Genomic DNA, 12,979 nt, shown 5'->3' on the forward strand with positions numbered 1-12,979 from the left:
CGTTGTATCTCTCTCCATATATATATATATATATATATATACACATAAAGATATATTAAAGGTGTCACGGTTTTAAGGCACTTTTATTATTTATAATTTGGACTGCATGTATTTTTTTTATTCGTCTTAGAAAAACAAACACAAAAAGTTTTTTTTTTTTTGTCTCAGAAAAATAAACACAAACATTTTTTTTTTTTTATTCTGATTTATTTTGTTTGTATTCAAAACTTTATGGTTCCTATTGAGTGTTTCCAAACAAGTTTGTCCAAAACAAAAACATTGATTGGTAACTATCTCCCTTGGTTTCGATAAAGCTACATATTTTTAAAAATTAATTTCCAATAATCGAGTAAACTAAAACTGATTTAGGTTAATTACCTAGTATATTCTTTGAAGAAGGATGATGCAATAATAGACGAGTAAATACTGTTTATTATTTTGCACGAATAGATATAATTTATTAGTATTACCAGATATTTGGATAAAAAAAAAAAAATCTATCTATATATATATATATATATGTATATGAACCTTAGATGTCAATGCAGTATATTTCTTAATAGATGAAGAAAGGATAGGGTGATATGAAACATTACCCGGAAAATTAAAACATTAATGAAATTTGAAACACGTTTTTTCTTTTTTTTTTGGCGTGTAATAAATCTTTATCGAGCGAGGAAAATTTCTTTTTTTAGCAGCGAAAAATCAAGAAATAATCTAAGAAACATATGCAGCAAAATAAGTACACGTAAATGTTGCGCTTTCATTGCTTATGTTTATTGTTTATTGGACAATTAAGTGAGCTGTTAAAAACTGAGATCTACCTTTCCTTTCATACAGGCTTATTTTTTATTTTTTATTTTTTCTTTTTCTTTTTCTTTTTTTTTTATTTGATACAGTTTTCAACTTTTTATATTTATTTTTTTTTTTTTTTTTTTTTTTGTTTCCGAGGGCAATGGTAAACCAATTTCCTACATTTTGGACAATACCATAAGTTTATCAGACGGGTGTCTCTCTAATTAAATTTCGTAAGGTAGTACAGAATTCTAGGAGTAGGAAAAAATAAAAAACAACAATTAATTATATACAATTTGAAAAGAACTAAGAAAGAATAAACTTATAGAAAGACACAGGATAGGAGCACAGATGGCAAACAATAACATTACAACTTTGTCGGAAGAAACTACCAGTTCAACTGCTACGTCCGCAAATAATATTGAGTATCCCAGTAATGACCAATTTACCACGGAATCACCTTTGACTTTTTCTTCCACTACTTTACCTAACTTAGCTACCAGCTCTGTATCGACTTCCCAATACATTGCAGACTTATCATCTCCTTCAACTGATATCAGCAGCACCAATGCTATTTTTACTGATATTGCTGTAGCTGATGATAGTAGCAGTAGTAGTAGTATTACCAGTAGCAGCAGCAGTAGTAGTAGTATTACCAGTAGCAGCAGCAGCGATAGTACTAGTATTACTAGCAGCAGTGATAGTACTAGTAGTGCTAGTATTACCAGTAGTAGTAGTATTACCAGTAGTAGCAGTATTACCAGTAGTAGTAGTAGCAGCAGTATTACTAGTATTAGCAGTAGTAGTATTACTACCAGTAGTATTATTATCAGTAGCAGTAGCAGTAGCAGTAGCAGTAGCAGCGACATAGTTGATTTTACTAGTGAAATTAATAGTTCTGGTAGCAATACAATTGATAGTGTTACTGAACTTGACAATACTATTAGTAACAGTATTATTAGTAGTAGCAGCAGCAGCAGTAGTAGTAGTAACAGTATTAATACTAGTCCCATTATTAGTAACGACGCAAGCAGTATCATTATTACTAGTAGTGATAGTAGTAATATTATTACTGGAAATGGTGACAACAGCTGGAGTCGTATGAGTAGTAGCAGCGATATGAATGCCAATAGTCTAACCAATAGTATTACGATAATATTACCGTCACCGATACCAACTTCAACCTCATTAGCCGATAGTTATAGTGACGAAATCCTGTCCACAAGTATTACCAATGTAATTACAACAGCTAGCTTTTCTACTTATAACGATTATTGGTCTGCTGCCAACCCAACAAGTAGCACTTTATTATTGTGGTCTAGTAGTACGCCCCAAAGTATTAGTGCTAGCACCATTGATACTACTGCTATTAACATTGGTAGTAGTAGTAGCATTAATAGTATTAACAGTGGTGCTGGTGTTACTGACGTTAGTGACAGTAGCAGTATTAGTAGTACCAATAGCCCTACTAGCAGCAGCATAATACCTTACAATACCCTAGCGAGTAGCAATACTGATGATTTCTGGTATGTGTCAGAAGTTTCATCTAGCTCAGTTTCATATGTTTCCCCTACAAGCATGAGTAATAGTAATAATGAGTTAATAAATACGATACCAAGTAATTCTATAAATTATGCCACTTCTTTTTTGCCTTCTAGTAGTAATATTATTGATAGCAGTAGTGGAAGCATAAATAACATTATCAGCAGCAGCAGCAGCGGCAGTGGAAGTATTAGTGATAATATCGATAGTGATATAGGTAATGTTATTACGAGCAGCAGCATCGCTAATGATAATAGTACTAGCACTATTTTGACAAATATACCATATAGCAGCTCTTTAGTTTCACAACAACAAGAGTCGTCCTTTCCTTCAATAGAACAGCCAACTATTATTACCACTCAATTATTCAAAACAAATAATAATAGCACTAGAAGCACGAGCAGCAGTGTTATTACCACATCTTCCACCCAAAGTGCTTCATTTTCTTCTCTATCATTAGATTCTATATTAAATTCAGATATATGGCTGGGTCTCACCTATAGTAATAGCACTACTACTTATTACTCCGATGAAATTTATACAGAAACAAGTACTCAATACATCACATATGATAACGTTAGTACCAGCACGGATTATAAAAGTACATTGTCTCCTTTTTCCACCGTTGTCAGCAATATAACTACATTGGATTCTTTTGATTCTAGCACTAGTACTACGGAATATTTGTCTCCCGCAGTTGTTTATGTTACTACGACTATTGATCCAGATACAACTATAGAGCAAACAAGTTCAATAATAGTAACGGCATCTTCCCTTTCTACCAAGGCTATTAGTGCTAGCACGTTTTACTTACAAGTTTATGAAATTACCGCAAGTTCATCAACATTTACAGTTTCATATAACGAAACCGCTAAACCAAAACAAGCTACCATAACTACGGACAACACATATTACAACGAATATTTAAAGGGACAGCAAGTACCGATTACTGGCGGATCATCTAATTCTAATAACAAAGGAACTATTATTGGGAGCGTTGTGGGAAGTGTTTTGGGTACATTTCTTTTGATATCCGTTGGCTTTATCTTAATTATGTACTTGAAGAAAAAACAAAGAAAACAAAATGAGAATATTGATACTACCCTAAATAACTCTAGCAGAGTATCTCCCTTTTATGACGACAAAGAAAAAAATTTGGTAACGAATGCCCAAGGGTTGCACAAAAATTCCAACAACGATAGGATAAGAACTAATGGAAGATTTACTCATAAGCTAGGTACAAAGGTTACTCCAGCAAGTGTTTTCAGGTCGATACCTGAAGAGGAGATAGAAACAGATAATGAAAAGGAAGGTAACCCATTTAGCGATGAGTTTGATTTTAGTAATAGAATTAAAAAACAACAAGAGAATGCTTTACATGGTAATTATGATACTACCGCAGATATCACCGACAATACCCATAAATCCTATAGAGATTCTGGTGTAACTTCTATTGACACTGGAAATGCAGAGGATAATCAGACCACTGCCAGCAGTTTAGATATAAGCAATATGAGCGAGGGTACTTCTCTACATCCTGGTAGCAGGCCAGCTAGTAAGGCTATTTTTAAAGAACTGATTTAATCTAACATATATATTAACTATTATTTATGTTTTTTAATATTTTTAGGGAAACGCTTTAATTTTTAATTTGTGCCGTTTCATATTTGAAATGGTTTTTGTATTTTATTTATATAATTTATTTGTATCGTCTATAATATTTTGATGTTGGAATGCTTTTTTTACTTTCCTGTTTTATATTAACAGTAAGCTAAATATGCATAAATAGTGTGAATGCCAATTTCAGATTTGCACAAATAAGTCTATTTTTAGTTTTGCCTATAATGAATCATAACTTTTTGTAATTATTAAAGTTACTTTAGCTGTAAAGTCTTAAAAGATGAGGAAAGAATGGAAAGTAACGATCCATAATGGTGCGTTGCATGGATATAGTAAAATGTGTTTGTCTACGAATATTACTAAGAACCTTATTATTTTTTTCCTGTAAAAAAAATTTTTTTTAACTAAAAGAAATAAAAAAAAAAAAAAAAAAAAAAAAAAAAAAACTTCTTTTCAATTAAAATTTAATCAAGTTCCGCTTTAATTTTTTTTTTTTTTTTTTTCTCTCTCTTTACTCTTTATTCTTTCCTCTAACAATAGGAAACCTCTCTACCATCAACTGTCATTTAAAATTTTTAAAAAAAAAGGCATATTAAAAACACACACGGACATGTTAAGATTGTTTTTTAATAGGGGCTTCAAAACATATATACCATTGCGTAATAGTGCCAGCAGTGGTAGTATTTTTGGTAGTTTAACCAAAGAAGTTGATCCAACTGCAACTTCCAAATTAACGGAACGTTTAACGTTACAAAATGCTGGAAGTGGGAAAAACAACGATGATAAGGAAGATATTGCAGAAAAAGTAAAACAAGAATTAAAATTGGGAGAGGATAAAAAATTTCAAGACTTTGTAGTTGCTCAACAACTTGCAAATTCCACTAAAGGTCGTCCGTTGCTACCTTCAAAACCATCTGCCGCAACACTATTGAGTCCACTCAAACAAAAATTGTATGAGTTAAATTGTGAAATCAATGATGGCTTTTACAAAAAAAATACGGAAATTAGCTACAATAACAATGTTTATAAATTAAGATTGACCCGCCAGGAGTTAAACGCATTAGAACCTAGTGTTTATGTGAAATCCTTGAGAATCAAATCTTCTATGCGCAAGGCTACTGAATTTCTAAGATTATTCGTCGACAAAAAGACACCAGAGGAAAAAATTAATGTTAAAACCGCAATTACACAATGCCATTTCAGCGACAAGAAATTAGCTCGTGATGTAGCTTCTATTTTGACTAAAGGTTTAAAAGATGGTGAAAAATTGGGAATTAATCCAGATGATCTATATATTGATCAAATTTGGTGTGGCAGTGATGGGAAATGGTCGAAGAGAGTTGAATTTAAGGGCAGGGGTAGAGTTGGTGTTATTCAACATAGATATATCCATATCAGAGCCATATTAAAAAGCAAAAGCGTCACCTTAAAGAGATTAATTGCTGAGAATAAGGAAAAATTAGATTCTAAAAAACCATGGATACAATTGGGAGATAAAAAAATAAGAGGTGTGCCCGGCTCAGCTTTTAAATGGTAAAATATGATTTTCTAAATATTATATGATGTGATTCATCAAATTTGAAAAGGAAGGAAAAAAAAAAAAAAAAAAAAAAGTTTGACTTGTATATATCTATACATATATATAACAATAATAAATAAATTAAATATTATATATAACTAACTAAATAAATAAATAAATCTAAGAAAAAAGAAACGCATATGTTTTAAAAGGATATAAACTATAAGTTATGCTTTCTTACTAGTTTTTTTTGTGGTACCAGCATTAGCAGTAGCAGTAGCGGTACTTTCACCTTTGCTTTCCTTTTCTTGGGCCTTATCTTTTTGGTTTTGTTCTTTTTTTTCTTGAGCATAATACTCCTTTAATCTTAATTGGTAATCCCAATCAGTATACCAGATACCAGCTTGTAAACATAAAACACCAAAATATAACATAATAAGAATAATATTACTACTACCTATAATAGCTAAGCCTTGATTTTCACTGACTTCCCCCCAATTTCTAATAACACTACTTTCTAAACCGGTTCTGATATTAGTTAAGTATACGCAGAAGCCCATAACATACAAACCAAGGGAGATGTATTCAAAAGTTTGCATATCAGGATTTGGTTTATAAAGTCTAACAGCATGAGCCAAGCAACCAATGGCAGCAATGGTATAAAAAGTATAATTAAAAGCTGGATGGCTATAGTACAGAGCTTGGTAGTGCCTTAAACTATTATCAAAGGTTGCTTGGGTGGCGTCTTTACTAAATAGAACATGTAAATCATAGGTGAAATTGTTGAAAAACATACCAATTATAAAAGTGGATGATGTTAGAATTAGGCCTGTGGCTATAGTACAAGTATCTTTATAAGTGAATCTCATTATTCGATGGATGTTGTTGCTGGGGGAGGGGTTTAAAGAGGGGAGAGAAAGTTTCTTTGGCTTAATATTAAAAATTGTGGGTAACAAGTTAATAAGTGGAAGATAAAATGAAGTAAAAAGAGAGCTTTTACAAAGGAAAGGAAAGAGAAAGAGAAGGAAAAACAAAAAGAAAAAAAAAGTAAAAATTTATCGTTTTTATTTCCCTTTTCCGTTTGCTTGCTTTGTTTGTTATAGTATAAAAGTATCTAGTCCGATTGAATACCGGACAATACACTTTATATACCAGCCATTATTATTCCTTTTTTTTTTTTTATTTCTTTCTCTCTTTAAAATAATTTTTATAGTTGGTTTCTTTTTTTTGTTCTTTTTCTCTCTCTCATTCTCTTATTATAGAACCATTCCCTTATTATAGAACCATTCCCTTATTACAATGTAGTAAACTTCTATCTAACTTTTAGTCGAAATAAAATAGTAGCAACATAAAGTGTACCTTTGTATTAATATCAAAAAAAAAAAATAAAAAAAAATAAAAAAAAATAAAAAAAAAAAAGGGATGGAGTTACTACCTGAGGGACAAAAGAATAATAAGTCAGTAACCTATCAAGATCAATTGAAAATTAATGAATTTTCAAAGTTAATTTTGAAGAAAGATGATATTGAACTAGAGTTATCTAAACAACTACAAGAAAAGGAGTTTTTGGATGATATTTCTTTAGAAATAGAATTAATCGATGAGGATGAAAAATTACAATACAAGATAGGTCAAGAATCATTATTTGTGTTCATGAAACAAAAAGATGTAATTAAACACTTGGAAAACGATTTACAAGAGCTAGATAATAAAATTGAAAAATTAACTAATGAAAAAAGCATTATAGATGAAAAGATAAGTGGATTGAAATCACAATTGTATATTAAATTTGGAAACACCATTAACCTAGAACGTTGATTATATATATATATATATGTATATGTATGTATGTATAAAAAAAATAAATAAAATAAAGCAAACCAAAGATATACAGCGCATCAATTAATATGTACCTCTTGGTCCTTTTCCAAAGTATAAGGCCATTTAACCGTATTACTTAGAGTTTTTTCAAAATTGTCTATTTCCACAGTGGGAATATTAAAACTAAAACCATTGATTATACTAAATTCAAAAGTAATTTTACCTTCATTATCATTAAGATACTCCTTGACTTTGTTTACTATAGTATTAGGGGTGTCTTGTGAAAATGTTAAGATATAGTTTGTATTAGCTGGACTAGTAGCCAATATATTCAACGGGAAAAAAAAAAATAGTAGGCAAAATATAGCTAAAATGGTACTTAATTTGTTGTAAATAGATCTAGGATGTAACATTCTTTTATTAGGAACTGAATTTCTAATGTTCAACACTTGCTTCTTTTTTTATTATTTTTTAGTCTTTGATGGCTTAGAAAGAGATAAAAGAGTTTAAAGTTTATAACAGAGAAGAAAATATTATTTACATTACCGTCAGCCTGAAAAAGCACATAGTAAAAAAAAAAAAAAAAAAAAAAATTAAAGATTGTAACCGGGTTAAAGAAAGTATCATTTCTTAATAATTAATACAAGAACAAATTAAAAGCAAACCTTAACATTCCAAATTACACACATACAATTATATACGCTAGAGATAAATTATATAATAACAAAATAAACAACAAATAAAAAACTAATCCCATCCTATAACATACTATTGTCTTGTTCCAAATCTTTTAAAATAAACATAAAATTGGTATCATGATTTGTACAACACAAGACATTTTCATTCTCATCTCCTTGTTCTTCCAAATCTTCTGTAATATCACAACTATTCATAACAGATACAAGGTAATTCAAAATATAAATTATAATAAAAGAAAAAAAAAACCCAAAAACAATACTAATCTCTTTCTTAATAATTTTTTTAGCAAAAGTCAAAACATCTAAAGCTTTTATAACAGACTGGTATGGATCACTTATAGCATTGTTTGTGCAATTAATATTATTTAATAATAATGGTATATTATGAATTGTTTTAGTGGTAGCGTAGCTGCTATCATTATGGAAAAAAGGCCAGGTTAAAAATTTGAAAATCGGTAAATAATTGGACATATTATTAGTATTACCGCTGCTACTATTATTGTGTATTTTACCTAATTCCTGTATATGATAACTGATGTTTTCTTTAATCCAAAGAATGCTTTTAGATCCCTTCATTATTAAAAAGTCATTATTACCACTACCACTATTATTAAACTCGAGCCCTTCTACAATGCGCAAATATTCGTTAATATTAATTAAAAACTGACAATCTACCAGTAGAGTATAAAATAGAGCATTAATACCAACATAAGAAGTCAAGTAGGCCAATGGATTCAAATTAAAACATTTTTGTCTCTTATTTATTGAGGTTCTTGCCAAGTTAGATAGTTGTGTTAATAATATGAAAATCATAGTCAATAATATACATAAGTATGAAATTTGTATTGTATCGGGAGCATTTATTCCATTATTAGAATCTTCCCTTCCGCCTAGACATTTAGTCATCCCTAACAAAAATAAAAAATAAAAAAAAAATATCAAGCCACTAATAAAGGGTCCTAGCTGATGTATCGTTATACTTTTAGTATTGTAGTGACAAAATAATAAATTTGTTATTGTGGTACCTAAATTGAAGCTCCATGTTTTTCTAAACCCTATCATTTCTTGATCCATATATTTTATTATTTTTTAGTGTATTATTATATCTCAGAGGAAAGTTGTTATTATCTTTACTTGTACCAGACAATTAGATTAAGATTTGGTCAAGCTTCCCATCTCGATTTCTTATATAATTAGGATAAGATTTTAAGAGGAGAAAAATAAGAGTGACAAAGGGAAAATAGGAAAAAAGATGGTCAGAAAAAAGAGAAAAAGGAAATAAACAAATGTTGTTTTTATATTTTATTAATTTAGTAAAAAGAAAAAGAAAAAAAAGAAAAATAAAAAACATCTATTAATTTATTAAATGATATTTTTCCATATTTTGTGCTCTGAATAAGCTTTTGTTACACTTACACATGAAATAAAAAGAGAATTAACATTTTAAGCATGCATGTGTGTACATAATAGGGATATTTTCTTTGTACTCCTGATTTTTATTTCTATTTTATGTGTGAATAACAAAAACAATAACAATAACACATGTTTGGTAATGACCGAAAAGAAAAGAAAAGAAAAGAAGGAAAAAAAAAGGGCAGATTACTATCAGAATTGTATTAATTATTTTATTTTATTTTATTTTACTTTATTTTTCTTTCTTTCTTTCTTTCCTTCCTTCCAGAGATATGCTCAAATGTTTATTTAATAACATGACTAAAAACAATAAATAAAGACCAAAAAAAAGTAAATAATTACAACGTGCTTTTATATTTTATTTTTGATCGTTTTCTAATATTTATTTATTTATTATGTTGTTTGTTTATTTTGATAATTTATTTTTCCTTTGAAGCACGTGCCAGTCAAATACTAAATTACGCTTGATATTTAATGGTAAATGTCATAATTACAAATTAAAATTAGCTGGCACGTGTCAGCTTTTATTAATTTTTTAATAATTATAAAACAAGATAATATCTTGCAGCCCTGCTGCTTTTCACTCTAAGACAAAAGAAATAAAGAAAGAAAAACTGATTAATTGTGTAGTTTCAAAATGAGTCCTTTTTTACTTTACTCATTCGAGATGATTCAATCTGCAATAAAAGTTTATCTCAACCAATTCTTCATTTAAAAAAAAAAAAAAAAGGTGGTTTTTCCTTTTGTTTCTTTTATATAATTATGGATATATAAATGAAAGAAAAAATTGTACGAAAATAAAAGTATATCAATGTATGAAAACAAAAATATACTAAAGTATCCCACATATTATTCATAGTAATACTGAAAGTCAATACCTCACTAACACTTTATTTTTCTCTTTTAAAAAATAAAAAAAAAAAAAAAAAAAAAGCAGGCAGCTATGACTACAAACGATAAGACTTCTAGTACAAATACCACTAATAACAACAATGCCCAATTTTCTCAAAGCATAGAATCTGATTTGTTATTATTTGAATTTAACACACCCTTGCAACAACAAAAAAGTTTATTATTAGGCCACACTAGGAGCCGCGACAGTAATTCTTCTTTTTCTACTAATATTAACACAATTAGTGAATTATCCAAGCAAGGCAATAATACCTACAGTTATAGATATACCACTAATAATAACAACAGAAACAACGGGAACAGCAGTATTCCAAGTACTCTAATCGATAGAACTAGTCACCATGAAAGTAATTACGATGAATTCATAAATGATCCATTAGAATATGAGGGGGCCCCAATATATACTGGGTATTCAAATAGCTTGATTCTTCCCTCTGATAGCAATAGCGGTATAAATTTAGATGAGGATGATGAGGATGAAGAAGCCACATTGTTAAATAAATCTATTAACAATGGTAGTATCGCTACTTTTCATACTAATAATGACGAATTACTAGACGATAGATTACATAGGTTAAGCTTAGCCTCCAAAGCTATTCCATCTAGTATCAACACTTTACGCATGAGTGGTGTTGACAAGCCAATAGTTGGTACTGCAACAAAGAACCCATCTGCCAACCAAAAAAGAAGTCATTCTGCAGGGAATTTGTCACGTTTAGGTATAAGTGACAAAATACCTTCTTTGGTACTAGGATCGGCCACTTTTAATAAGAAAAGCAAGAAAAAAAATATAGATAGACATTATTTAGAAATACTGTCAAAATTAAAAAATAAAGAAAAAACTCAAAAAATGAAAAATAATGAAAATATAATGTACAGCAAATATAACAATTACCTAAGTGATATGCTACTTTACAATGAAGACAGTGACAAGCATGCTACAAATAACAACAAAATAGTAGAGGAGTTGGTTGACCAATATTGGATATATGGAGATGGTCCCTTAAATGAAGATATGTTTGAGTCATCAAGTGATGAAGAGGATGCTTTTACTTTTCCACAGCATGGTTCATACAACAAAGATAATCTTAGCCAAATCATTACATAGCGTTCGAATATTTTTCGTAAACTTTGTCGACTAGGGCATATAATTCTTCCTTTCTTTTTTCATCGCACCACGAACATTCGATACTGTTTTTGGCCACTAAACACCATTCTTGCATGGTCCAACCAAATCTAGTATGTACAGTTGTGTAGTTGTCTAATATATATCCGCCGAAATACGCAGGGTCGTCACTATTAAGACTGAACTTAATTTTTTTCTGCATGAATACGTCCAATGGTAATTCTCCAACATCTTTAACGACTTTTAATCTGACATTACTTAAGGGACAGACAGTTAGTAAAATTTTTCTGCTAGACAATTCATTCATTAGCAAATCATCTTTATAAGAATTAATACCATGGTCGATTCTTTCGACATTTAAATGTTTCAAACTATTAGAAACATAATCTGGACCGCCTTCCTCACCGGCATGAGCAGTTAATCTAAGATTGTTGTTAACATTAGCTGATACTGCAGCTGCTTTTGAGTAACACTCTTTAAACAATTCTGGTGGAAATGGTTTTTCACTAGAATCTAAACCTAGTCCATGTATCTTATTTTCCCTGATCAAATCCGAAGCCAAATCAATTGTAGATAAACATTCATCTACTGGCAAATGTCTCAATAAACACATAATAACCTTTGTGGTTATGCCTTGTTTTTCGTTGATTTCTAAACATGCTTTGTTCAAACCATTGTAAATAGTGTTAATATCAATACCTCTGCTAGTATGTGATTGAGGATCAAAGAAAATTTCCGCATGTTTTAACCCCTGTTTAGAAACTTTATTAAAATAGTCCATGGCTAATTCGTAAAAATCATCTTCAGTAATCAAAACGTTGCAACCAACATAATACAAATCTAAGAAGCTTTGTAAATCAGTAAAAGTCAAGTATTTAGATTTCAACTCCTGAATGCTACGAGGGAAATCATTTGGTAGTGTAACAGAGTTTTTCTTTGCCAAAGTAAATAGTAATTCTGGTTCTAATGTACCTTCTATATGTAAGTGATGTTCACACTTGGGCAATTCTTTTAAAAAGTTGTACATTTGAGGAGTTAATTCATGCTTGATATATTGTGATGATGAAGGTTTACAGTTCATTGTTTGAGGTTTCGCTAATATATTAATTTTTATTTATTTTTTTATTGGCAGTGCTCGTTTATTTTTCTTTTTTTTATTTAAATATAAATGTATAAATAGATAAAAGAAACATATTTTTTCTGAAACAGTGTATATATATATATATGGCTGTAGTAGAATAAATAAATAAATAAATAAATAAATAAATAAATAAATAAATAAATAAATAAATAAATAAATAAATAAATAAATAAAAAAAAAAGAAACGAGAAAAAAAAACCGTTGCAGGTTTTTTTAACCGTTTGTTCGATTTGCTCTGGTTGGAATTTTATTTTTATTTTTATTTTTATTTTTTTTAATAAGATTTAGATAGAAATACAATGGAGGGATGTCACGTGCACAATAGTGGTTATGTACTTATTTATTGAAAGTGTTGAAGGCAGGCATTTAACAAGTAGAATCATTTTTGGTAA

At 29.6% G+C, this 12,979-nt stretch overlaps 8 protein-coding genes across 8 annotated transcripts; 4 read left to right on the forward strand and 4 right to left on the reverse strand.

The window, feature by feature from the left end:
• Positions 1-1,146: 1,146 nt before the first annotated feature.
• Positions 1,147-3,921, forward strand: SCDLUD_002964 (uncharacterized protein; the record flags this gene model as incomplete). The annotated part of the gene is made up of 1 exon (XM_046077613.1): positions 1,147-3,921. One exon carries the CDS (start codon positions 1,147-1,149, stop codon positions 3,919-3,921), a length of 2,775 nt encoding a protein of 924 aa, XP_045935402.1.
• Positions 3,922-4,567: 646 nt separating this feature from the next.
• On the forward strand, positions 4,568-5,494 carry MRPL22 (mitochondrial 54S ribosomal protein uL22m; the record flags this gene model as incomplete). Its single annotated transcript, XM_046077614.1, has 1 exon — positions 4,568-5,494. The coding sequence occupies one exon, from the start codon at positions 4,568-4,570 to the stop codon at positions 5,492-5,494; it is 927 nt and encodes a 308-aa protein (XP_045935403.1).
• A 209-nt stretch (positions 5,495-5,703) lies between these two features.
• Positions 5,704-6,345, reverse strand: SHR3 (Shr3p; the record flags this gene model as incomplete). The annotated part of the gene is made up of 1 exon (XM_046077615.1): positions 5,704-6,345. The coding sequence occupies one exon, from the start codon at positions 6,343-6,345 to the stop codon at positions 5,704-5,706; it is 642 nt and encodes a 213-aa protein (XP_045935404.1).
• A 553-nt stretch (positions 6,346-6,898) lies between these two features.
• Positions 6,899-7,294, forward strand: GIM3 (tubulin-binding prefolding complex subunit GIM3; the record flags this gene model as incomplete). The annotated part of the gene is made up of 1 exon (XM_046077616.1): positions 6,899-7,294. One exon carries the CDS (start codon positions 6,899-6,901, stop codon positions 7,292-7,294), a length of 396 nt encoding a protein of 131 aa, XP_045935405.1.
• An 80-nt stretch (positions 7,295-7,374) lies between these two features.
• SCDLUD_002968 (uncharacterized protein) lies at positions 7,375-7,710 on the reverse strand (the record flags this gene model as incomplete). Its single annotated transcript, XM_046081467.1, has 1 exon — positions 7,375-7,710. The coding sequence occupies one exon, from the start codon at positions 7,708-7,710 to the stop codon at positions 7,375-7,377; it is 336 nt and encodes a 111-aa protein (XP_045935406.1).
• Positions 7,711-8,055: 345 nt separating this feature from the next.
• Positions 8,056-8,901, reverse strand: SCDLUD_002969 (uncharacterized protein; the record flags this gene model as incomplete). The annotated part of the gene is made up of 1 exon (XM_046076651.1): positions 8,056-8,901. One exon carries the CDS (start codon positions 8,899-8,901, stop codon positions 8,056-8,058), a length of 846 nt encoding a protein of 281 aa, XP_045935407.1.
• Positions 8,902-10,351: 1,450 nt separating this feature from the next.
• SCDLUD_002970 (uncharacterized protein) lies at positions 10,352-11,428 on the forward strand (the record flags this gene model as incomplete). Its single annotated transcript, XM_046076652.1, has 1 exon — positions 10,352-11,428. One exon carries the CDS (start codon positions 10,352-10,354, stop codon positions 11,426-11,428), a length of 1,077 nt encoding a protein of 358 aa, XP_045935408.1.
• Positions 11,429-11,458: 30 nt separating this feature from the next.
• AAH1 (adenine deaminase) lies at positions 11,459-12,527 on the reverse strand (the record flags this gene model as incomplete). Its single annotated transcript, XM_046077617.1, has 2 exons — positions 11,459-11,524; positions 11,655-12,527. The coding sequence occupies 2 exons, from the start codon at positions 12,525-12,527 to the stop codon at positions 11,459-11,461; spliced, it is 939 nt and encodes a 312-aa protein (XP_045935409.1).
• Between the last annotated feature and the right edge of the window lie 452 nt (positions 12,528-12,979).

The sequence above is a fragment of the Saccharomycodes ludwigii genome, chromosome III (assembly GCF_020623625.1).
Source record: "Saccharomycodes ludwigii strain NBRC 1722 chromosome III, whole genome shotgun sequence".
Lineage (NCBI taxonomy): Eukaryota > Fungi > Ascomycota > Saccharomycetes > Saccharomycodales > Saccharomycodaceae > Saccharomycodes > Saccharomycodes ludwigii.